Source organism: Scedosporium apiospermum (assembly GCF_000732125.1).
Source record: "Scedosporium apiospermum strain IHEM 14462 chromosome Unknown SEQ_SAPIO_0104, whole genome shotgun sequence".
NCBI classification, from domain to species: Eukaryota; Fungi; Ascomycota; class Sordariomycetes; order Microascales; family Microascaceae; genus Scedosporium; species Scedosporium apiospermum.
Genome location: NW_015971805.1, coordinates 198,763 through 222,678, shown reverse-complemented (window position 1 = coordinate 222,678; position 23,916 = coordinate 198,763). Strand labels below are relative to the sequence as shown.

Genomic DNA, 23,916 nt, shown 5'->3' with positions numbered 1-23,916 from the left:
CCATTGGGCCAATACGGCAGCTCTGCGGAAACTGGGGAAAATGAAATGCAATATTACAGCAAGCCGACTTGATTTTTTTTTTTTTCTTTTTTCCCCTAGGGAATTTTCCAGACAGGCGCACAATGGGGGGAGCAACTCAATATAAACTTCCTGCAGCCCGGGTCCCGGATTCTTCTGCATACCTTTTGGGGCCATGCTGTGATAGCCTGGGTCGCGATACACGGGGTTTCTGGTCAGTACAATAGACTCTGCTTAGCACCTGGCGCCAGGTTTGGGGTGCTAGCTTCCATCTTCGGCATCCTTTACACCAAAGTCGAAAGACTCTTAGGGAAAATGCGCAGCAAACCGCAAACCCGATCCAGGAGGCCCAACTGCGCGGAGCTTCCGCCCAGATCCGGGATCGAGGACAACCCCACCATCTAGGTTTATCGAGGCCAAGATCTAAGATCAAAGGCAACTCTGTCATCTAGGTTTATCAAGGCCGAGATCAAGGCCTATTTTATAAGTCTCCCAAAAAGGGGAAGCCCAACCCAAAAAGCCCCACAAAAGAGCAGACGCGACCGACCACGAATATTCTGCGAGCTATGGTCGTATGTATTAGGGCAAGTTCAAAGGATAAAACTCGCACTGATTACGGAGGAATGGGTGAGTGCTGAAGGTCGAGCCAACTGAGCAGATCCTTACGATTGTGGGCGAATGCCTGACACTGTGCCGAATAGGGGGTTCAGTATGAGTACGTACTTAGGGATGATTGTTTAAGACGGGGAATATCAATTTTAAATCGGCAAAGATCTGCAAACGGAGTGTTGATCCTGAGATGTGAAGCACTTCCAAGGAAGTGCCCACTTCTCGGGATTTTTACATTTGTGGGGCTGAACTGGCTGAATAGTGGCAGTGCTCCAGTTTAATTTCCTTCAGGGGGGTTATGGAAGCCCTTCCCTGTCCCAACCGGAGCAATAAGACCCCGGTTCACGCAATGCTGACGATCCCACTCTTTCTTGGCGATGGGCCGAGATTGCGGAACAAAAGCTTAAATCTTGCCATAGGGCTGTCAAGAACCACGCGGTAGTTCGCGTCTTCAAATGAAGCGATATCACTTGCCCGTGGCGAGGAGTGCTCGAGGTTGTCGTGCATGGAAACGGCGAGAACTTCGAACTCGCATTCATTGTCACCCTGAAACGCCGAGCGTCTGCCTCTTGACGAAACGGCAACAAGGAGAGGCGCGTACGCTTGATTTCACCGATTTCATCATGTTCCCCTTTCTTTTCGCGCTCTCCATCTCCACTCTTGCCCTCGCGGCCAACAACCAGGCCGTAATCGGCTACTATGTGGACGGCGATAAGAGTAAGATAAAAACTCCCTTTGTCTTAACTTCATCCGACTATTCAGCTCCTCGCGCCTGCTAATAAATATCCGTAGCATTAACGGCATCGTGCACTGGCGAGAGTGCAAGATGGCGGACATCGGATGGGACCGGCGGATGCCTGACTGTATCTCAAGGGATATACAGCGTCGCCTCGACGGGGTATTCGTGTTCCGCGTCCAAGGAACTCTACGAGTCTTGGACCATCAGAACCGGAGATAACACAGTTTCACACTCCTATTCTATGCATACAGATTGGTGAGTTGGCCAACCCCCGACTTCGTCATGGTTTGGTCAAATACTAACTCTACCAGCGCGGACAACGGTTGTGCGACCCTAACTATCTTCGAAGCGTCCCCCCAAGTGACTCCATCAGCTACCTTGATCACTTGCCTAGATAGATTAGGTCTACCTATCACCGCACGAACGTTGTTTCGACAGGCTCCAGGTGTCACTTCCGCTCCTAATTCCGATCCTCAATGTTAGTAAACTACCTTTTTCTCTTCGCCCTTCTAGCTCTGATATCCCCCCTCTAGCGGATTCGAAGGCGGGGAGCGATTCAGGCTCTTCCTCGAGCGGCGACAGCGGAGGCCAAGGAAGAAAAAAGTCTAGCAAAGCCGGGGTCATCGCAGGTTCAGTTGTGGGATCCGTTGTCGGCCTTGGTCTTCTCGTCGGCGCCTTCTTCCTCTATCGACGTCTCTCGAAGCGACCCGATCCCGAAGCAGCCCAAAATGTAGAGAGTGACCCAGTCTCTGGTGGACCGGCAGAACTGGGAGGGGTTGGGAAGACAGCCGAGGAACTTTCGAAACCCGAACTAGATAGTCAGGAGAAACCACCTACTGAGCTGTTGAAGTCTGAGCTAGATGGCCAGGGGGCAAACGGTCAGGGGAAGCTCCCCGCCGAGGTCTCTACTGCAAACTTGGCGATGGCCGAGTTGGGGCCCTCTGGGCCGAGTCCGGTAGCTCAGGTGCAAGAACTCTCGGCAGTCGCGTCCACACAACCGCAGGCTGCCGAGCTTCCTAACTACCAACAAGCCTATCCGCAGAATGGTCCTGGAGTGGCGGAGATGTCTGGAATTGGTATACCCCATGAAATGCCTGCCGGTCCGTATTCAGGTGTAGGCCCCGGTCCGAATCCCGAGCCCCAACCAGTACTGCCCGATACAAACGTGAACCAGGCAGCAGCACCGAGCTCCCAAATCCAGGCACCCGAGGATGCGGGACAATGGCAGGCTTATGGGTGGAGCGGCCCCGGGCACTACGGAAGTTGAGGAGGAGAATATGTACAATACACGTTGTACATTCACTTAAAAATGTCCGCAGTTAATTTCCAAAAAATAGCCTTGAACTCGACAATAAGCATAATATTGCTCCGAGGTTAGCCTGTTAGCCTCGTCACATTGGTTTTGAAAAAATTGAATTGGCTATTTAATCTCCACTCTTCCTAGACTCCTCGCTCCAGGAGGTCATTCCCTCTCCCCTTCATGGGTTAAGCCTCTCGCTGGGTCTGAACCACTGGCTTCGTTAGATTAGAGTATGCTCTATTTCTTGATCACTGGTATTAGGGGTCAAATATCGCCCCCAGGAAGCAATGGCTGCCTTACCAACGCACTAGTTGGTTAAAATCTTGGGGCGCTCTTCTTTTTTAAAAGCCATGATTCTAGAACTTCCAATAATATCATTGGATATCAGAAGAACTGATTCATATGGGTGGTTTGGAAATGGGCCGTTTCGGATGCTGCTTTCTATATATTAAGGAAGTCGATGAGGAAGTTCTTGCCACTTCCACCTCGGTCGATCGCAGCTCGCGACCGGGAAGCGTGAGGTTTTGATCGGGGTGGTATCGAGGTGCCGAACCGAAAAGCTTCAAAATTTGGAGGCTTTAAACGTCGCCGCTGAGTGACTTTCGGGCAACGACCATCAAATGCAGTACAACTGTAAAGAGAGCCGTCAAAAGGATGCCGAATGCTGAAAATAACTGTACTCCGAGATAATTATCGGTGGCATCGAGAATGGCACCGGCTATGGGCGGGCCAATCAGAGATCCGGTGCCTTTCAGAAGTGACACCATCCCAAGGCGGGTGCCAAGACGGCTCATATCCGTCGTAATAGCCGTGAGGACCACTGCTCCGAGGGCTACGACGCCTCCAGAGAAAAAACCATATAGGACGGCGAATGAGATGTTTCCCGCCACATTTGTAACGCTGATCCAGTAAAAGACACTCGTGCTACTCAAGGCACAGATGATAATGAACGTCTCAAGCACTCCAAACTTGTCTGCGGCGAACGAGGGCATCACACGACCCGGGATCGAGGAGGCGTTTAGTATAGCGAGGAGATAGTGGGCCAGGTTTGTGCCTTGCATCCCGTGACTTAAGGCGTAGCTTTGAATGTAGTACGTCGGTTGGAAGAAAGACAGATTGTTGAAGAAGATGCCGACGCTGTAGACGAGGAACTCTTTGTCCCGGAAGGCCGTGACGTCAACGAACCACCAAAGAGAGAAACCCGCTTGCCTCATTTTGGACTTCTTTGCGTCTATAAGTGGTCGGATGAGGCAGAGGGAGATAAGGCACATGGAAAATGCAATGAATCCCATAATTCTTACAGCCCATCCAAACCCGACCTTCGACAGCAGCTCCTGGAAGATGAGAGGGTAGAGTGTCGACCCGAGCCCGCTACCCACCGTAGCTATCGCCATAGCCCGCGCTCTGCGCTTCTTAAAATACATGGGCACAATGGCAATGGAAGGGATGGACAGACAACAGGTGCCAAGTCCGATGCAGAAGCCCTGGGATAGTAAAAGGTGCCAATATTGAGTGCCGATGCTCGTCAGCATGAAACCAGCAGTGACCAGGAGAGTGCCAACAATGATAAGGGTCCGACAGTAACCTGCATCGTACAGGGGCCCGATGATGACGCCGATCGCCATCAAACAAAAGATCTGTACGGAGCCGATCCAGGAGATTGTCGAGGGCGATGTGTCCGACAGTAAAGTAGTTTCATAGTATGTTTGGAACACGCCGAAGCTGTTAAGAAGCCCTCTGTGAAAATAGCCTGTTAGCTGAAGGGAAGGTTTGGGACTATCGAATAAGACCTACAAGTGATTGAAGTAGAGAGCGAACGAGGCCACGACCTGCGACCAGGCCCTCCACCCGTTTTCTGGGAACTCATCCTCTACTGTACCTTGAATAAGTTGGGATGGCGGTGACAATGCGTTTGGCTCTGTCTCGCGGTCCGCTCTCTTCTCCCCGCCGTCCACCGACATGATCGAGAAAGTTAGAGCTTGGCGACGAAACCTAGGCTTGACGCAGGCTCGTCTTCTGGCTGAATCATGGGAGTAATATTAGGGATTGCCAAGTTATTTATAGCAGCTTGACAAGCGGGATGGATGGTCTGGCTAGTCTAACCCCCCGTAGTGTTCCCGATGCGGGGTACTTTACGGCAAATCAACCGGCTCCTGTCTCGAACAAATCAGGTGGCTCGGCGAAGTTTTCTGTGCTGCATGTCCCAAATGCAGCTAGTTGAACGAAGTCGTGCGGCATTCGAGTGCCGATGCCAACCCAATCTGGTCGCTGCCTCGCGTGGTAACATCGTTTAAAAAAGGGACGCTAGACGGCGTTTAATCTCCATATATTAATCCATGAGTTGAGGGTTTCAGTGAGTTGAGTTTTCGTCTGCAGCTGACTTTGGGTTTCAAGTAACGTTGCCTTCTAACACTCATATTGGATATGCCATTCCTTTCCTCTATTTATTGTATTCTTGCGGCGTGGATACGATTTAACTCTCTTTAGATTCAACCTAATCGCCCGCTCTGTTCATTATCTACGTCGTAAACCCTCATCCTGTCCGGCTCGCCATCCATTAATATCCGATAATGGAGAACCAGAAGGGGACAAGCTGAAGTTTACCAACGGTATTTATATTCATGTGACATTCGACGGGATTGCCTCCACGGCAATTTGATTCATTCTCGTGACCGTATTCAATCTCTGCTGGGCCAAACCCTGGCATCGGGTGGACGCTTCATCAATCCGCCACTGCACCTCGGCGGGTTTAGTGGCAGGCATCATGTATCGCGGAACCGGACCCTTCTCCGGCCAAACACCATAGACACGCATTGTTCAGTCCGGGATGGTACTCGTCCGGGTCTGCAGCGTATTCAAGGGCTAGGAAGTCTGTGAAGCCGGCGAGGCTCAGCAGCTGCATACCGCCGTAAGGTAACTGCTTGCTGGCAGGGTTGCGCACTACTGCCTTATGGTCGAAGTTGAAGCCCTCAAGGATGGCTTTAAGCTGACCGTCGGCCATGTACTCGGCCGTGTACATGAAACTGGCCTTGCGGCTATTCTTCCTTAGTTAAACCCGCCGCCGACATTATGTTAGCGTGGCTCTTGTTTCATTTTAAGTCAAAAACCTGGAACCAGGTTCTTTTACGTACAAACGTTGTCTTCTGCCTTGAAGCCAGATGCGTCGAGAAAACTCGAGAGCACTTCAGGAGTAATATATCCTGTTCTCTGAGGATCAAGTCTCGTGAAAAATTCTCTCGTTATGGCTTCAAAGGCTGGTGTTGGGCGCCCGTTTGTGTAGAAGAGATGCTCGTTCCACCCAGAAGGCGCTGGTGGAGGCGCTGGTTGCTGAGACGGCGGAGGAAACCCAGGCGGTCCAGCATACTGTTGCTGGAGGGGTGGAAGCGGTGATTGAACATATCCGGATTGATACTGCTGGGGTGGACCAGGAGGTGGATAATATTGCTGTTGTGGTGTGATAAGAGGTGGAGGGTATTGCTGCTGGGGTGGAGGTGGAAAATAATGCAGCGATGGATGAGGAGGTGGACGAGGAGGATACGTAGGGCCTGGTTGAGATGGCCCCGTTTCGTAACCGGGCGGCCGAGGAGGAATAGGTGGTGGAAACGCCATGTATTCAATCTCGAGTCGTTTGTGATGAAATGGATCTGGAATGAGGGGATCTGGAAGAAACGACGCGCTTCGTTTTTCTCCCTATTAACACCCAACACAAAGCACGCCCAGTCCTCATCACAAGAAGGGTCAGGCTGGGGCCAGCTGCGGCTGATTTCGCACTATTGCCAACCCGCAGCTCAACTAGCTAGATTAGGAATTAAAACCACTTGAGCGAGCCGTTGACATGCCCACCACTCACAGCCGCACCACTCCTTTGTAGATGGCCAAGCTCCTGCTTGATGATGAAAATAAAGAAGAGGCAGTAGTCTCATAGGTTGATGGTGATAATTACAGTAAAAATCTGGGGACATAAATGACCAATTCTAAGCCTCTTAAACTTGTCTCGGGTCTCAGCTGTTACTCGTTCCCTACGTTTAGACCCAATATTGTCGGTAGCGAGGATTAGTGTAACCGCTTGATCTAATCCAGTGCACCCCCAGCCAGAGTCATCGCAGATAGCGACGAAGGAACCGATCGATCCCTTGGGCATTCCTCTAATATCGCGCCAATACCTTCCAACCGGTCTCCTTTACCCTCGCAGCAAGTACGAAAGTCGTACCCACAAGACAAAACACTCCGGCAAAGACCTTCAGACCAGTCCATCCTCCTGCACCGTCCAATATAGCTCCATTGATAGGGTTAGTCGTCAGCCCAGCAATGCCAGAAATAAAGTAGGCAATCCCCGTGCGGAATCCCAGCTCGCACATCAGCGAGATTTGGACGATAAGTGGCATGGTTAATGAGATGTAGGCACCGGAAAAGAACCCGAACAGAACGGAAAAGGCGATCAGTGCAGCCTGGCTTGAGTCTGGGAGCCAGAGGGCGAGGATCCAAATGCCGGATAAATAGCAGACAACAATGAACACGTTGTACTGCCCTATTCTGTCTCCCAACACGCCAGCGCCAAGGCGGCCGAAGAGAGACGCCGCGTTTAGAATGGGAATGAGGTATTGTGCGAGATTCAGATCCAGCCCGACGCTGACAGCGTTGACGGTGACATAGTTGATGGGAACATAGAGGCCAAAGTTGAAAAGGAAGAATCCAAGTGTGACAAGAACGAATTTGACCTCAGTGAGGGGCTTGATGAGTTGGGCGATCGTAACCTTCTGCGGTTTCGGCGGGCAGCGGTTGCGTACGGTTAGGTTGGCAATGATAAGGAGAAAGAGTACCAAGAATCCACAGACGCGCATAGCCCAAGCAAAGCTGACCGCTTGTATGAGATGCGAAACCATTATCGGAAAGACGACGCCACCGAGACTAGAACCTGTGTATATGATTCCATAGGCTGTACCACGCTTTCGGTTGAACCATTGCGCGACACTAGCGACAGCTAGGGAAAGTCAGTTTCCACGTTGGTAAGAGACGATTCTCGCATTGATATATTCCCACGTCAGATGCACATACATGGTTGGAATATTGCCGAAACACCAAGAGCTGAGCACAGTCCCTGCGCAAGAAGTATCTGGTAGTATTCTGTGCCGAGGCTGGTCATCATGAGGCCAAAGACATGCAACAAGCTTCCAATCAGGAGCAGCCCTCGTGGGCCATGATGGTCATACACCTTGCCGACCACAGGCCCCTGAAGCTCTATCAGTAAGGTGGGTTTCCCAAATCTCAACACCAATGGAAAGATGTTTGAACGTACCATGGCCATCATGAAAAATAGTTGCAGTGATGGAATCCATGAAATAGTGCTTGGTGAGTACTCCTTAAGCAGTTCGTTTTGGTAATGCTCTTGGAAAACCCCGATACCTGATACTTGAGGTCAGATAAATGCCGCTGATGTATAGATAGAAGCCAGCCATACTGTTGAGCCAGCCGAAACTGCAAAACGACGTGCACCAGGCACCCAGGGCGACGACCCAGGCAGCAACGCCACCATCCGGGGTTTCATTGCCAGGAAGTTTCGGCTGGGGAAGTGCCTCGGTATCTTGGGCCTGTAAAGAGGGAGTGCTTGAAGTATCGACGCGGTCTGGGGCCTTCGGGTTCTCCTTTTCGCTTTGCAGGCTTCGGCCATGTTTACTTACTTGCAATGCATTAGACATGATGGCTTGGTGGTTAGATGGCGTAATAAAGGACAAAATAAAGTTATTAATAGATTCAAGTCTGCTTTTCCTGCTGTATTTGTATGTGCTCAGAGGAAGTCTGAGAACCGGCACATTCCCCAAGTCATCACATAGTTCTTGGGATCCGAGTATGCTGATGGAATGTACTTCGAACGTTGTTGTATTCTCGAACAGACCGATTCAGACTACACCAGATCTTGAAATCGTCAACAAATTACGACGCTCCCCAACGAGGACGCGGAGGTAAGCGTTGTGGCCGGAAGCGGGTTTAAGACGTCCGCAAAGAGCGAGGTGTATTACGCCAAAGCTCTCGAACGATGCTGATTTTCCGATGACCCAGAAACCCAACCACTTACCTGGAAGTAAGCTCCTTCGACACGGCTTAATCCTAGCCTCCGACCTACTCCGATAGACGGCACTCGGCACCAGCTAGACCCCAGAAGACCTCCCGACTCTTGGCTCCTGTTGCAGCTGTAGCAGCAAGAAATTAAAAGGTACGGGCGACGAAGGAGCAGCAAGTATGTACCTCAAAATAAAAATGACCTTTTTCCCCGGATTGTCAGGCTGGCTTGAAGATGAACCCATATGTGAAAAGCCTATTCAGAATCCGTCATGGGTATCCATCATGGTGATCGATTATGGTAATCCGTTATGATAATCCGTTACGGTTATGTATCATGGGAAAGATGAATCCTCTACGGGCCCTGCACGTAGAATCCGGATATATGCTATTGTTTTCTCGTATTTCTTTTCTGGGCCGAAGAGACCCTTCCGCTCAATCAGCATATCGGGGACTTGTTTGTCTACTATGACCCAGACCTTGCCACGCGTGTGGCGACTGGGGGGCTCCCATTTCATATGATGCTACCGCATTGCAGCTCGCTGAGCCAGGCTCATCTCACGGCCGGAAACCCTCGCTTTCATAGTGTCATGGAATTTCCTCTTCTTGACAATGGAACTGCCGGCCTGACACAACTTCAACACAACTTCATCCCTTCCCCCCCCCCTTCTCTCTCCTCTTCCGCATCTTTTGCCAACTTTCAGTCTGAGACACATTCGGTAGAAACGATGTTGGAGGTAATTGTTGCCGCGTATGGGTTTGTTTCGGGTGCGTCTGACGTATTGTGTGAAGGCGTCATTTTGGGTCATTGAATATCTGAGGATCGTGTCTGATAGCTGGTCCTGCACCCTTTTTAAGGCAATAGCGAGTCGAGAGTGGCAGTCGATAGACGAGATTCTAAAAGGAAATGCGGAGTCTGAGTAAAGCCGGGCGCGAGTCCCCTTTGTCTGGTAGTCGGCGTTGTGCATGACGTGCGAGCAAAGGGCACAGGAGAGCTTGCTGCATCCGAAATGGTCCTGGAAGTTTTCGGGGGCCGGTGAGACAATGGACAGCGCGTCGGCCCAGATCATGCGACCTCCAGTTAAGGACCGCAACCGTGTGAGAACATCGTAGAGGTTTCGGCCAATATTCACGAGGCGCCCTCCACATAGAATTCCCCATTTTCGAGGGTTTCGTCGCCCCATGTGTATAACAACGCATCGAAGCAAGGGTTACTGTCTAGTGAGGTTGGTATCAGACTAACGGAGAGGAGATTGCGGACGGTTTCCGGATGGAGCTGGAGGAGTCGGATGCGGCGAGCACTTGGGAGTGACTCGTAAATGTAAATGTACCCGAAGCCAGGCGAGTGCAGGATTGAAACGGCATCTTCCCATATACCCAAGCTAGATTTAGACTTCGGGAACATTGTGCTACTATCTTTGACCCGAAACTGGAGGCTTTAAGCGAGATCATCTTCTTCCAAGCTACCATAGATATCAACCAGAGACTGTGCTTGCTACTCGACAGACTACAGTTGACACAATGCGATTGAGCAGAATCATACCACCTGGTCGACGCAGCTGAAGGCACAGCCACATTTCGCCTGGTCCTGGGGTATCTTGACAAGGCCAACCACGCCCCAGAGAGATCCGGCGACAGGGAACTGTCGCTACCTGTACGTAGAATCTGAGCGACGAGACCCCGCCTACAATTTTACTTTATTCCTTTATCGCGGTTTCTATACGCCGGACAGCTACGTCGGCATGCAGTTTAGTCGTTTACACGCCTTCTAGGTACTAGGAGCGTGGCTCGGGCGTTAGCATGGTGGGTAGAGCAGGGGGAAGGGAAAAGGATCCCGGGAATTTCGAACTTCGTACAATTCCGGTAAATATTCCGCGGTCTTTCAAACCCGCTGCTTGTATCGCGATGTTCCAGAGCAATTTCCCGTACATGGCGCACACACATGTATCACGGTCTACTTATCACTGGAGATTCCCTAAGCCCATTTCTATCTAACGGAGAGTCATGTATTAGTGAACTCCTTATCTTCCTATTCCCCTAGAACACCTTGCAGTATACTTTGTAGACATGGCTACCGTCCACCGAAAGACAGGCGGGAATATCGACCCAGGCTCTGGCGATCCCAACGATAAGGCATACTCTGAGCATGCTGAGTTGCGCCTGGAAAAGGAGCTTGGCAGCGTGCCTGACTTTGATATGCCTCCTGAAGAGGAACGGCGCATGGTGCGAAAGTGCGATTGGCGGATTCTCCCGATTGTCAGCGCACTCTACGTTATGTCGTTCTTGAACCGCGTCAACATTGGTAAGTTGTCGCAGATCATTACCCTCTGCTGTCTTAAGGATTCGAGTCAAGCGGCTGATAAACCGTATCTGATTGCCAGGTAACGCCCGGATCTTTAACCTCGAGAAATACCTTGGCCTTAGTGGGGACGACTACCAGCTCTGTGTGGCGGTTCTCTTTGCCACATACGTAACCTTCGAGATCCCGTCGAATATCTTGGTTCGTCTATTGTGCGATCGCCATGACATGCTAACATGCTGACAATTTGCCGACTTCCATGTTACAGTTGAAAAAGCTCCAGCCTCGTCGCTTCATCCCTGGCATTGCAATTGCATGGGGCGCGGTATCTTTGTGTACTGGATTCGTCCAGAACAAGACGCAGATGATTGCGGTTCGTCTGCTGCTGTATGTTTATCGACCCCTTCTCCAGCTATCCTCTCTGTCTAGAGTATTAGCTGGTTTGAACGCACACGCGGGCGATCACTAACTGGTCCAACTTATCAGCGGCATCTTCGAGGCCGGTTACTTCCCAGGCGCAGCATTTTACCTCACTTTCTTTTACCGCAGGCGTGAGCTGGCCATCCGCATATTCTATCTATATGCATCGGCCGCGTTGGCGGGTGTTATCGGGGGACTGGTAGCTTATGGTCTCGGGCACATGGACGGCGTCCGAGGCTTGTCTGCATGGCGATGGCTAATGATTCTCGAAGGTCTCCCGACAATGCTGCTTGGGATTATCGCGTTCTTTGTCCTGGCCAACAGTCCCTCCGAAGCGCCATATCTGACTGAGCGAGAGAAGTCCTTCGTCCAAATCCGGCGGCACCTTGACGGCAGCTCACTCGGACTGGAAGGCGAAGGGAAAATTGATTGGCAGCAATCCATGTCTGCCTTTCGTGACTGGAAAGTGTGGACTTTATCTGTTGGGCAACTAGGCGCCACCGTGGCCATCTACGGGTACAACACCTTTCTGCCGACAATTATCAACGCCCTTGGCTATAACGGGCTGCACACACAGTTGCTGACGATTCCATGCTACTTTGCCGGCGTCCTCTGCTTTCTGGGTACGGCTTATCTATCGGACCGAACGGGACGACGGGGCTACTTTGCTATCACTGGGGGCGTGACTTGCGCAGTTGGCTACGTTATAATTCTGGCTTCTTTCGCGAGGGGGAACGCACCGCAGTATGCCGGCTGTATTATTGTAGGAATGGGCGTGTACACTGCTACTGGCATTCCTCTTTCCTGGATGCCCAGCAACTTACCCTCCCACTACAAGCGCGCTGTAGGGCAGGCAATGGCTATGACGCTAGCCAACGTTTCGGGAACTTTCACCCCTTTCCTTTACCGAACCCAGGATCGGCCGCTCTACCGCTTGGGGCATGCTGGGTCCTTAGGATTTATGGTGCTCACTATTGTCATGCATGCTTTAACATCTGTGTTGTTGAAACGTGAGAATAAGAGAAGGAACCGCGGCGAGAGGAATTATCGCTTGGAGGGAAAGACTCCAGAGGAAATCGCACAGCTTGGTGACGATCATCCTGACTACCGATATATGTACTGAGCAGTTAGCTAGCTCAGTTGTTGGATAAGCGACCGTTGTTGCCTCTACTAGTTCTTTTCATTCTGAATGTAGTCTTGTGTAGCTGAAATTTACATTTTTCTGGCAATGATCTCCGAGAGACGCTGATCTCCTACCTCATCCAAGGCGTCGCACCTACTCTCTGGCGTGGATGTTAATTAAAGGATTAGAACATAGCTAAAGAGAAGTTAAAAAGGTGGTCTAGAAAACGGGCGAGCCCGAACGTAGAAAGCGACAAGGTGCCCGCATGGCATAGTATTTATCCCTACATAAAGCGTCCTCCGTCACACTCAATACAGGTTGCCGTTACATATGATGAGAGTGGACTTGCCAAAAACAACATCACTCCGGCCGCATCGTCCACGGTGCCACACCGCCCAAGAGGTATCTCAGACAAATCGCGAAACTTCTTCGCCTTAGCACTAATCCCCAGGACTATCTCCTTGCCGCCAGTGGCTACAGTCTCCTCGCCTGTGGGCGGTCTTGTGAGCCTGGTATCCATCCAACCATACGCCACCGCATTGCAGCGGACTCCGTATCTGCACGAACAGTTAGAACATAAATAGACGTGTCGGAGAGGGGAGATGCGGCGCAGCACGTACCGGGCCCACTCGGAAGCCACTGTCTTAGTGAGGCCAACAACACCCATCTTCGCCGTGGCGTAATTGATTTGACCCATTTGTCCGTGTAGACCAGATGTTGATGAGACGTTCACAATCACTTTTGGCATATCGCGGTTGGCGGGATCCATCCAGTGTGCGGACAGGGCGCGGATCATGCGAAAGGGAACATAGTTGTGGATCTTCATGATAACGTCGAATTTTTCGTCGTCCATCTTGTGGATGGCAGCGTCGTAGCAGAACCCAGCATTGTTGATTAAACAGTTGACTTTTCCCAAGGCATCGAGCGCATATTTCACGGTCTTCTCGGCGAAGCCATCTTCGAGTGCGTCCCCGACGATCGACACTGCCTCGTATCCGTGGGCACGAAGGTCCCGGACGGCCTCGCTGGACTTTTCCTCACTAACATCCGCTATCACAATCTTGGCGCCTTTTGTTGCCAGGAGGTTTGCGGTAGCTCTGCCGATGCCTAAATAAAACCCATCCGAATCAGCACTTAGAAGCCAAGAAAGCTCATGTTGGTAGCTTAGCCGCCTACCTTGTGCACCTCCGGTAACTAGCACGACGTAGCCGTCGATCCTGCAGTCACGAGTCAGCCATGTAACGGTCGAGCATTGCTATAGCCATCTGCCAACCTTGAAGGGTCTTTCGAATCTTGCTGGGTAGCAGATTCTCGAGCCGGGCGCAGCTGTCCAGCAATTTGTTGGAGTCTTTCCGCCATAACGTTGGATTGCGGTCTGCAGTATACAGAGGGCCCTTGTTGTCGTTCACCTGCCGAATTGGATGCCGGAGTCCGTCCTCATAGTAGATATTTAGAACATTTTTCAGGGTAGTATTCCATAAAGGGTACAGGGGTCTGGGAGTGGCTTGGATTGAGTGTATATTCGGTGAAGTTGTCTCGGCGGGCTTAATTCCTCGGAATTAAGTTTGATTCACTGTGATGCTCCGCGGAATTTTGCCTCCAGAGCTCAATTCCGACACCCACATCCGACGGATGGTCAATTCCAGAGGACGGAAATCGCATGTTAAGGGCATATTTTAGAGCTGGGCTTCCAGACGGGTCAGCTACGAAATCTTGGAGTAGACATAAGATATTACCTTCATCTGCCGACAATCTCTGCCGGTGCTTTTTGTCTTTTCAAACCCTGTTCGACTTTCTACATTTGTCTTTGCCCGTGATCGACGAGAACTCACCATGGCCTCTGCTCTAACCAGTAATATTCCCTTCGCCGACCCGAACTGGCACACCGACAAGGGCAACCCTTACTACAAGGACTCTCACCGGAAGCTCCAGCGCTTTATCCGGGAGTATGTCGACAGCGAGATCATTCCTAACGGCGCCGAATGGGAGGCGCAGGGATACGTTCCTGACCACGCTTTCAAGCGTCATGCCGAGCTTGGTTTTCTCGCGGCTGCGGTATTCCCCCTGCCTAAGAGTTCGTTGGGCGGCGTTAAGTTGCCGGCCGGTATTTCTCCTGATGGTAATTATGTCTAGTGTACTATGACAAAGGATCGTTACCGTAGTGTTAACATATTCGGCGGGCAGAATGGGACGAATTCCACGATGCAGTTGTAGGTTTAATATTCCATCGGTTAATTTCTCACGTTTAATCCCTATTTAACATGCAACTGGGTAGCTTACCGACGAAATCGCTCGCTGCGGATACCTCGGCGTTGTCTGGGGTATAAATGGTGGCGCGACGACCGGCGGCGCCCCATTGTCAACCTACGGCACCGAGGAGCAGAAACAAAAGTACTTGAGGCCCCTCCTAACGGGGGACCAAAAGCATTGCCTTATGGTCACCGAACCGGATGGTAAGCCTCTTGCATTGGATTGAGATGCCAACTCATGCCTTATTCTCGAATGTCTGCTGACTTCAGCCCCAATTCTGAAGCCGGCTCGGATGTGGCGGGCCTTACGACAGAGGCCAAAAAGACAAAAGATGGCAAGCATTTTGTGATCAACGGCCAGAAGAAATGGATTACCCAGGGTCAGCTGGCGACCCACGCTCTTGTCGCGGCTCGAACTGGAGGGCCGGGCCACAAAGGCCTAACCGTGTTCATCGTCGACATGGACACACAGGGAATCCACCGAAAGAAGATGTATAATTCGGGTGTTAGTTCAAGCGGTTCGTCGTTCATTGACCTCGACAACGTTGTCGTGCCAGTTGAGAACATTCTCGGGAGAGAGGGTCAGGGCTTCGAGGTCATCATGTCGAGTAGGTACCATATACCCTGTCTATTAGGGTGCACGGAGACGAACGCCAGCGGCCGTACCTAAACAGGCATGCTAACAGACTAACAGCCTTTACACATGAGCGCCTATGGGTTGGCATCACTGCTCTCCGTCTCTCGCGCGTGGCTCTTGAAGACAGCTACCGTTATGCCCTCCGTCGCGAGACCTTTGGCAAGAAGCTTTTCGAGAACCAGGCCATCCGGCTAAAGTTCAGCAAGATGGCTGGCCTTATCGAGCCAATGCAACATCTGATGGAGGATTTGGTGCGGCGTTCCGTCACCACACCAGCGCTCGCATTCTCGCCATGGGCCGCATTGCTCAAGATGCAGGCCGCGCACAACCTCGAGACGGTGTGTCGCGAGGCGCAGCAAGTATTTGGAGGAATGGGCTACTCACGGGGCGGGGCTGGTGGTCGTGTCGAGCAAATAAGCAGGGATGTCAGGGTTTTAGTCGTATCGGGTGGCAGTGAAGAGATTCTCATGGATATGATTGCCAAGCAGCAGAAGAAGCTGGCAAAGTTGTAAAAGAGAAAGCGGATAGTATATCTGAACTGGCTTATGTTGTCGTACCATTTTATAATGTGCGACTTATTCTCGAGATTGCTTTTCATTCTTGATGGTTTGAGTAGGCAGCATGACAACGAAAAAAAAAGTAGGTCACCGACGAGTGGTGCGAATGGGTCTCTTCTTCGTCGGAGGCAATCCATAAACTAAATTCTCGTAGATTTATCACTATCCTCAAACTAACCAGTTCCCGTAGTCTGGTGTCGACGGTGGCCACGGCGACAGCCGAGGATAAAAGTCTGAGAGCCCGATATCGTGCACGTCGCCTAACATTGGATGGAACTCCCATCCCAGCGACTCGTTCACGCACGAAACCATTTCGCCCGGGCCCGTCTGTTGTCCCTCTGCGTTTTGGAAGAGCTGGCTGAGCAGGTCATTTCCCGAGTCCGATGTTCCAAGCGGTCCCGACGATGACGGGGGCGGGGCGACACCCTGCAGTCCGCAGGCCTTGGCGATAGCGCAGAGGACTATGTAGCTTCTTCCAGCAACAGGGTAAGTTGGAGTGATCTCATTTAATGTCTCGAGTATGGCGGAGAGCCATCGTTTTTCCTCCCTCTTGTCCTCTCCGACCTTGGCACTGACAATGTCCGAGATGAGCGCTATGGACGCAGATAGACATGCTGGGTTAATGGTGGAGAAGAATTTGTTAGCACCGTGACAGCGCTTGTATGCGCAGAGAATTTTCGATATCCGAATGCCGCTTGTTGTGCAAATCTTTTGTGAAATCTCTGGCGTTTGCCCGCTAAGGCGCCTATTTCCAGCACGCCCGTCGACAACGCCCTTGTCATCGGCAGACTTGAGCATATAGGCAGCAAACGGTCGGTTAAGAAGAATAGTGACAGAGAGGAAATGGATGTGTAGTGCGCATGTAGCTGGGGATGGAAGCTGTACAGCGCTCGAGTTCCACTGTAGTTCTGGCGGTAACGCCTTAAACCATTGCAGGAGATCGTCACTGGCGCGGGAGAGCTTCTCAACCGAGGCGTGCTGATATATAGTATCTAGCCGGCGTCCGTTGATAATAGGCAGAATTTCTTCTAGGATTGAAGAGAGACGCACAAACGCAGTCAAGGACTGGTGGCTTGGGTCGCGAATATCTGCTGAAGGAAGAGGGCATGAGATATCTTCTAGGCGGACAGCCGTTGGTCGGCCTTGAAAGGAGCTATACAGTCTACTAAAGTTTAGTGTTTCGTGTTTTGTGCCCCGTTTTCTATATATTTATATATATATATATATTGGTTGTTTTATCTTTTCCTTCGGTTGTTTTCTTGAAAGATTACTTACTTGTCAAAGACATAACAGTGGTAGAGGATAGAGTGTTTGATCCGGCGATCTGTTTCTGTTAGACGCCCAGACTTGACGAGGTCAGAGCAGTCTTCGTGAAGACCGAAATCATAGAGCAGACGGAAAGCAAGGCCTGAAAAACGATGTAAGTAGGGGAAATAATAACACTATGGTCCAAGTTAAGTGGAGAAGAAATCTGTAAACGTACCTGGATACAGCCAACATGCGCGATCGCTACCCTCGCCCGCCATGTAGGACCCAAACATGCACAGGGCCGGAATCGTGGCAATGCTTGGATTCTCAATCTCAAATAGCAGCTCGCGACGGATTCGCCGGAGGTAGACGATCTTGAGTTGGTCTGCACGTGGGTGCGCTGAAAATTTAAGCGCTCTTAGGAGAAGAGAGTGTAGCAGGAAAGTCGAGTAATATTCTGTCCGTTTTCCTCGCATGTACGATTCTCGAAAAGCCGCCTCGTCAAGGACAGGTAGAGCTGCGTGTTGGTACCGAAAGAAGAGGTCCATCAGATGATGGTGGGTTTCGCCCGAGTCAGCCAATATAGCAACATCTTGGCTGATATCATCCAAGGTGCCAGCTCCAGAGGCCGCCGCCGCCGTCGCCGCCGAGGCGGTAGAGTTGGAAGGCGAAGATGGTGGGAGGATAGAGACCATCCGCATTAAAGACGAGTAGCCGAAGTATCGGAGCTGGCCCCGTTCGTCCGTGGTGAGCCGCGTATGGCCTGCAGGGACAGTTTCCGGAGTCGTTTGTGGTCCGCTCATAGTGGTTTTATTGGTGGAAGGATGTCGGAAAGTATCCGAGAAGCGCAGCGTATCTGAAGTGTTGATGGTCGAGTTTGTAGTGACGGGACGTAATGCACAGTCTTGGTCCATGTTCTCAAAATTGAGTATGACATCATTGTCTCTCATTTCCGTTTGGGAGCTCGCGTCTTCTGTTGCGTGGTCTGCCAGGGACTGCGAATTTCCACGAAAGACGTAGTCGGTGGTATTTGGATTGGGTGCTGATTCCCCAAGCTGCCGTCCCAGGGAGCGCGACTTCTGGACAGCACGGATGCGGCGCCGAAGGTCGCGGAGCCCGGTATTTTGCTGCTTCATCAGCATCAAGTCTTTCGTGAGCCCTTGGGAGAACAGCTGCGGCATAACCGGCGAAGGCGAGAAAAACAAAAAGAGATAAAGTCGAAACCGCGAAGACGAAGCTATGGCGGCGGAGTCGTTCTACAAGCTTTCTGTACTTATCTTCTACTCCTACCTTGCCTGGATTTGCGCGAAGAGGGATGATACAATGATACAATGTACGATCGAGGGTGGGCCCCTGGCCTCTCAAAGCTTCTTGCTGTCGACCCAGCCGAGTCAGGACACATCCTCACAAGTGCGAGATACTGCTAGCCGGTTCCAAGAGTTCCTCGCCTGACAAAACGGGTCTTCCCCGCATTCTCTCCACACGAACTATTCCTCTTTGGGTTAAAGGTATCGCACAGACACTTCAATGGATTCGATTCCCCCGACGACAGAGTACTTTGTCGTCCCACTGCATATACCCTGTACTTCTCACAGAGCTGAGACATTGCAACATGTTCCTTAATTCCGTGCTCTCCCCGACCGCCCGTAGCAGTGCTCAATGAGCGTCAGGTAGGGTCAGCGGGTGTCCAGCCTTGACAACCACATCTTCACCCACCCACCCATCACTTCGAATGGCCTCCCTAGAACAATTGGAATCCTCTCGACCTCCACGGAGGCCCCGTCGCGACAAGTACATCTCCAAAGCATGGTAAGCTAGCCCTCCGTAGCCTTTGTGTCTGTCTACTTGGGTGTCTATTCACCGCATATCCGGAAACAGCCAAGCCTGCAGGCACCGTAAGATCAAGGTAAGTCTGCCCACGCTGCGCATTCAGTAGATGCAGTCTTTCGGTTGAGTCTCTTGAATCATCGAGCCTAACTGTATCTTAGTGCTCCGGTCACGACACATGCCTTAACTGCGTCGATCGAGGCACCGAATGTGTCTATAATCCTGAACGGAGAAAAAGGGGTCGCAAGGTAGTGATAAGAAGTCAGAACGACAGCCGGTACGTCCTCCATCGGGTTAAACTGACCAAGAGCGCGACGCTGCTATCACCTTCGTAAACATTCGGATCTAAGAGAAATCCCCTCCAGGAGCGACGGCGCCAATAGTCAAGCAGGAAGCCAAGGTAGTCCTTATGATAATGTCACCTACACGTTTCCAGAGAGGACGCCACCCGTTGAGGAAGGACACGCGAGACCGCCGCCACAGATTCTCGAGGAATCTGGCGATATTTCCGCACCGTACGCTCCGTTGGATGCTTCGCTTCACCCTCAGATAACCGCTCTTCCCACGATTCCACTTGGACGTTTCCGAAGCAGCCGTGAGGCGTCGGGAATCGCTACTGCAAACTTGTTCCACCTTCAACTTCCTCCCTCGATTGAAAGATCCCGCCTTCTCCAACAATACTTTGACAATTTTCATCCCGAGTATCCCTTCCTCGACCAAAGGGATATTGAAACTCGTTTGTCTCGTACTTTGGCCAGACTTGGTTGTCCTGCTGCTGACACGGGCTCCTCTGCTGTCGTCGCCATCGACTCCGAATCATCGTCGTTCATGGCACTTATATGCGCCATTTTTGCACTAAGCCAAAGCACATCGAGGCCATTAGGGGAAGCAAGAAGCGGCCATCAGCCGGCTGACCATGTACCTGGGTATGCAACATGGAGCACATCGAGAAAATTGCTGCAAGCCTTCGACGGAGTACGGTCTCTATCCCTGGAGACAATAAGCTGCCACATTCTAAACAGCTTATTTGCTCTCCATGCAGACATGGTAGATGTAGCGCTCCAGTTACATGCGGCCGCAGCACGATTGTTGCCTACTATTGATTCCGCTAATAGTTGCTGGAGGAGAGGGCAACAGGGCCGCAGCAGGAACACTATAGATTTATTATGGTGGACCGTCTTTATTCTCGACCGTACTCTTTCTCGAATATCTGAGACGCCATATGTGCTCCACCCCGACAAATTGCCAGGCGGACTGCGACGAGGTTTGGAAGCACCCATGTGGCAGGGTCAAACGTGTGAGCGGTTGCCACCCAACGCGGTTTCTAGTCTGGAACTCTGGAGGAGTGAAAATGACAACAACGCTCTTCACATGGACGCGCTAAGCCTGCAAGTCGTGGCCTATATTTGCAATCTATGGAGCTCATTCTCCGATCAAGTCCTTTCGATGCCAGTCCGTGGACACCATTGTACCCTGCGACTATCAGCCCTCCTGGATACAGAACTCCAACTCTGCTCCTCCGGCGTACCGGCGATATTGCAATGGGGGACTCCGGAGACACCAGAAGACAATATTAGACAAGGGAGTCCATCATACCTAAATCGTCGCCTGTCTATTCTCTTGGTAAGTGCGAGCGTCTGCGCCATAGGTAGCGAGGTACCACGACTTACAGACGAGGGAAACACAGAATATAAATATTTTTCGGCTGCTCCTAAGGGGGGCATTCCCAGGAGTGTGCAGCTGTTTTAGTAGAGGAAAGGCGGGCGACGGCCGCGGGATTGCGCATGACACCATCCGGGCCATATTAGGGTTTTACAGCCAGACGGCGAGAAAACCTGTCAATTCGGGCATCACCGTCACCATCACAACAGCCCTGGTCCTTTCCATCTCCCTCTTCCTTGATGTTCTAGGCAAAGAGGTAAACGACCAGGAGGAATCTGAGAGAATCTCCGTGATTATAGAGGAAGGCTATAGTTTGCTTATGGAACTGGCGCCAACCTGCAGGTTTGCCAGCAGGGCCGTCTCGTCCGTGGATGAAAGGTTGTTTTCTACGGAGGACAATTTGGAACACCAAAGCGTTGAATCGCGACTGTCACCTGTGTTTGGCGTTGACGGCACGTATAACGAAGAAGTTGTACCGGGGCGGTTACCGGCCGGGGGCACACCTTTCGCAAGAAACGACATGTCAGGACGTGCATCGATGGAAATAGAAAGAAGGAACAACCCACTGGATGACCTCCAAGTTGGGTATGGCGACTTAGACACCGTCTCTCCAGACCCGGATATACGGAAGCGGGGACGGTGAATCTAACCGCCTCATCGTCCCCGTTACGACACACTTTATATGGCGCGATAACAACCTATAAGGTATGTCCTGGCGGGTAATCCGTTTGGCGCAGCCGTTACAGCCTGTGAATTTCCTTATGTTCGCGTAAGAGTCTCAACTGGGGGATGGGGGTCATATCTTCGAATAGTTAGAGGGTTACTGAATAGACTCGAATTCAAGCTATGGAGAGGCTTGGTACTATTATAATTTAGCGACGGGATTGGTGCTCCTAGTCCCTTGTGGCACGTCCTTGAGAAGTCTCCTAAGAATCTTGCCGGTCGGACTCTTAGGCAACCCATCCAGGAACACCACGCCTCCCCGAAGCTGTTTGTAACCGGATACTTGACCGGCTAGGAACCTCGAAATCGACGAAGCGGTCTCTGCAGTTCTCTCTATCCCCGCCTTGAGTGCTATGTATGCCCTCACCAGCTCTGTCTCTGCCTCGTCACTCCAGACCCCGCACACGGCCACTTCGTCCACTGCGGGATGGCGAAGGAGAATTTCCTCGAGCTCCACCGGGGACACTTGGAATCTGGCGTTTTTAGACAAAGAGCAACTCGTGGAAGGCGGGAGGTACTGCCGGTGGGATTTGATCACTTACCCGTTGTACTTGATCGTATCTTTCGACCGACCGTTCACCACGAGATAATCCCGAGAGTCGAGGTATCCAAGATCGCCTGTCTTGTACCATCCGCCGTCAAGCATGGCGCTTTCAGTTGCTCGAGGGTCCCGAAGATAGCCCCTGATACTGTGGTTAGCCGCGAAAGCTTAGGCCCTGGTGTTAGATCCATAAATATCCCGGGTGAAACATGGAGACCAACATCATGATATTCGGTCCTCGTATTGCAATTTCGCCAGGCCCCTTTGAGCCAACATCCTCGCCTTTGGAATTCAGGAAGCGCATCTCAAGATTAGCGATAACTTTCCCCGTTGCATTCCTGGCCATATCCCGATCCCGAACGCCGCTTTGCACGCATGCTCCGGCGGCCTCGGTGCAACCGTACGCTACCCGCTGTCAGCCGACTTCAAGTCCAAATGCCCTTTAGGCGTTTCTATACAAACTCACTCTGGCAGAGTACAACGTGAGGGAATACCTTCCTTAAATGGGCGGCCGTGGTTTCCTTAATCTCGAGGTTAGCTGGTGTTCCGTCTTCCACTCAACGCGGCTTCGACTAGTTCCCCAAACTCACACTCAAAGGGGCGGCCGAACAAGTAAAGTATTCAAGCGAAGGGTACGTGAACCTCTTTGTAATGGGACTCTCTGCGAGCATCTTGGCGACCGGGGGCACAAGCCGCGCTACTGTCGCCTTTCGCTTCGACATCAAGCGGCAAAAGGTCTCCAGGTCGAACCGTGGCATTAAACACACGTAGTATCCCAGCCACGCAGCCCCTGTCATGACAACGTATGTTGCATAGACGTGGGACAGAGGGGGGAAGAAGATCTCGCGCATGTCGCTTCGCCAGTTCTGCGGATTGTCAGCGCGAAGCTGGTAGTTTGCGGCGATGAGATTGTGGTGCGACATCATCACGGCCTTGGGGCGGCCGGTTGTTCCGCTCGAGAGCACAATCGCCGCAAGGACCTGTCGATTGTCACCATTGTGGAGCGAGTAGGGTTCTAGTTGCAGGAGTGATGGCAGGGCGCATCCACTGTTGTTCTCGTCGTTGTGAGTCGGGGGCGGATTCACGTCTGGTCGTCTCCGCATGGTATCAGACCAGCACGGGTACGATACAGTCTGGCCGAAGATGACGATGTGGTTATCGGAGACAACGTGGGAAGCAGTACGTAGACTTCGATTAATTTTGTCGATGACTGTTCTGTCCACGATGAGGAATTTCGGCTGGACCACCTCCAATCCGTGCGCAAGATCCTTGGGCGATTGCCCATCGTTGATCATGGAGACAACACCACCGAGCCACCACACGGCGTGCGCGGCGACAACATAGTCAATCGAGCTAGGAGAGATGATGGTAACGATATCTCCAGCCTCGAGACTTAGGTGCTGCTTAATCCAGGCTGCTACCTCCTTTACTTGGCGCTTGAAGCCCAGATACGTGGCAGTGTGGCCGGTGAAGGCTTCCTCAAAGAGGACCTTGTCGTCTGGAATAGGTTCGGGGTCATTGAGAAGCGTGGCCTCTGTCACAGACAGGTCCGTGGGAATGATGATTCGTTGCTTAGACCGATATACTTCAGACATGTTGTTGTGTAAGGCCTTTCGAGCACGCGTGTGTGGTACGATAGGCGTAATACAAACGAACCAAGGTACGTAGAAAGCTTTTTTTCAGGACAATATCCAACCGATTACCAACAGGGAGCTATTTACACGACTCTCTCGATGTTTTCACTTTGTTGTAACTTGTTTACTATGCCCTAGTGCCGTCCCGTCGCTTGGCGGGCACGGGGTCCCCCTGGCTTTCCGCCACGGAACTCATTCGATTCTAAGTCTCGTGTGTTAAACGTTCCATGGTGCCCCACCTAAGAGGTGTTTTGATCGGCTCGTTTGGTATGC

At 51.6% G+C, this 23,916-nt stretch overlaps 8 protein-coding genes across 8 annotated transcripts; 3 read left to right on the top strand and 5 right to left on the bottom strand.

The window, feature by feature from the left end:
- Positions 1-1,250: 1,250 nt before the first annotated feature.
- Positions 1,251-2,633, top strand: SAPIO_CDS6553 (uncharacterized protein; the record flags this gene model as incomplete). Its single annotated transcript, XM_016788623.1, has 2 exons — positions 1,251-1,344; positions 1,900-2,633. The coding sequence occupies 2 exons, from the start codon at positions 1,251-1,253 to the stop codon at positions 2,631-2,633; spliced, it is 828 nt and encodes a 275-aa protein (XP_016641776.1).
- Positions 2,634-3,244: 611 nt separating this feature from the next.
- On the bottom strand, positions 3,245-4,627 carry SAPIO_CDS6552 (Uncharacterized protein; the record flags this gene model as incomplete). The annotated part of the gene is made up of 2 exons (XM_016788622.1): positions 3,245-4,403; positions 4,461-4,627. 2 exons carry the CDS (start codon positions 4,625-4,627, stop codon positions 3,245-3,247), a joined length of 1,326 nt encoding a protein of 441 aa, XP_016641775.1.
- A 788-nt stretch (positions 4,628-5,415) lies between these two features.
- SAPIO_CDS6551 (uncharacterized protein) lies at positions 5,416-8,362 on the bottom strand (the record flags this gene model as incomplete). Its single annotated transcript, XM_016788621.1, has 6 exons — positions 5,416-5,710; positions 5,794-6,325; positions 6,877-7,647; positions 7,722-7,896; positions 7,963-8,069; positions 8,125-8,362. 6 exons carry the CDS (start codon positions 8,360-8,362, stop codon positions 5,416-5,418), a joined length of 2,118 nt encoding a protein of 705 aa, XP_016641774.1.
- A 2,428-nt stretch (positions 8,363-10,790) lies between these two features.
- On the top strand, positions 10,791-12,565 carry SAPIO_CDS6550 (putative high-affinity nicotinic acid transporter protein; the record flags this gene model as incomplete). Its single annotated transcript, XM_016788620.1, has 4 exons — positions 10,791-11,025; positions 11,105-11,223; positions 11,291-11,409; positions 11,509-12,565. The coding sequence occupies 4 exons, from the start codon at positions 10,791-10,793 to the stop codon at positions 12,563-12,565; spliced, it is 1,530 nt and encodes a 509-aa protein (XP_016641773.1).
- Positions 12,566-12,654: 89 nt separating this feature from the next.
- SAPIO_CDS6549 (uncharacterized protein) lies at positions 12,655-13,924 on the bottom strand (the record flags this gene model as incomplete). The annotated part of the gene is made up of 5 exons (XM_016788619.1): positions 12,655-12,725; positions 12,911-13,122; positions 13,186-13,672; positions 13,742-13,782; positions 13,839-13,924. 5 exons carry the CDS (start codon positions 13,922-13,924, stop codon positions 12,655-12,657), a joined length of 897 nt encoding a protein of 298 aa, XP_016641772.1.
- Positions 13,925-14,398: 474 nt separating this feature from the next.
- On the top strand, positions 14,399-15,963 carry SAPIO_CDS6548 (Acyl-CoA dehydrogenase; the record flags this gene model as incomplete). The annotated part of the gene is made up of 5 exons (XM_016788618.1): positions 14,399-14,684; positions 14,750-14,775; positions 14,841-15,018; positions 15,099-15,422; positions 15,509-15,963. The coding sequence occupies 5 exons, from the start codon at positions 14,399-14,401 to the stop codon at positions 15,961-15,963; spliced, it is 1,269 nt and encodes a 422-aa protein (XP_016641771.1).
- Positions 15,964-16,176: 213 nt separating this feature from the next.
- Positions 16,177-18,437, bottom strand: SAPIO_CDS6547 (uncharacterized protein; the record flags this gene model as incomplete). Its single annotated transcript, XM_016788617.1, has 3 exons — positions 16,177-17,173; positions 17,284-17,416; positions 17,492-18,437. The coding sequence occupies 3 exons, from the start codon at positions 18,435-18,437 to the stop codon at positions 16,177-16,179; spliced, it is 2,076 nt and encodes a 691-aa protein (XP_016641770.1).
- A 3,173-nt stretch (positions 18,438-21,610) lies between these two features.
- On the bottom strand, positions 21,611-23,604 carry SAPIO_CDS6546 (uncharacterized protein; the record flags this gene model as incomplete). Its single annotated transcript, XM_016788616.1, has 5 exons — positions 21,611-21,941; positions 22,011-22,151; positions 22,231-22,414; positions 22,476-22,530; positions 22,600-23,604. 5 exons carry the CDS (start codon positions 23,602-23,604, stop codon positions 21,611-21,613), a joined length of 1,716 nt encoding a protein of 571 aa, XP_016641769.1.
- Between the last annotated feature and the right edge of the window lie 312 nt (positions 23,605-23,916).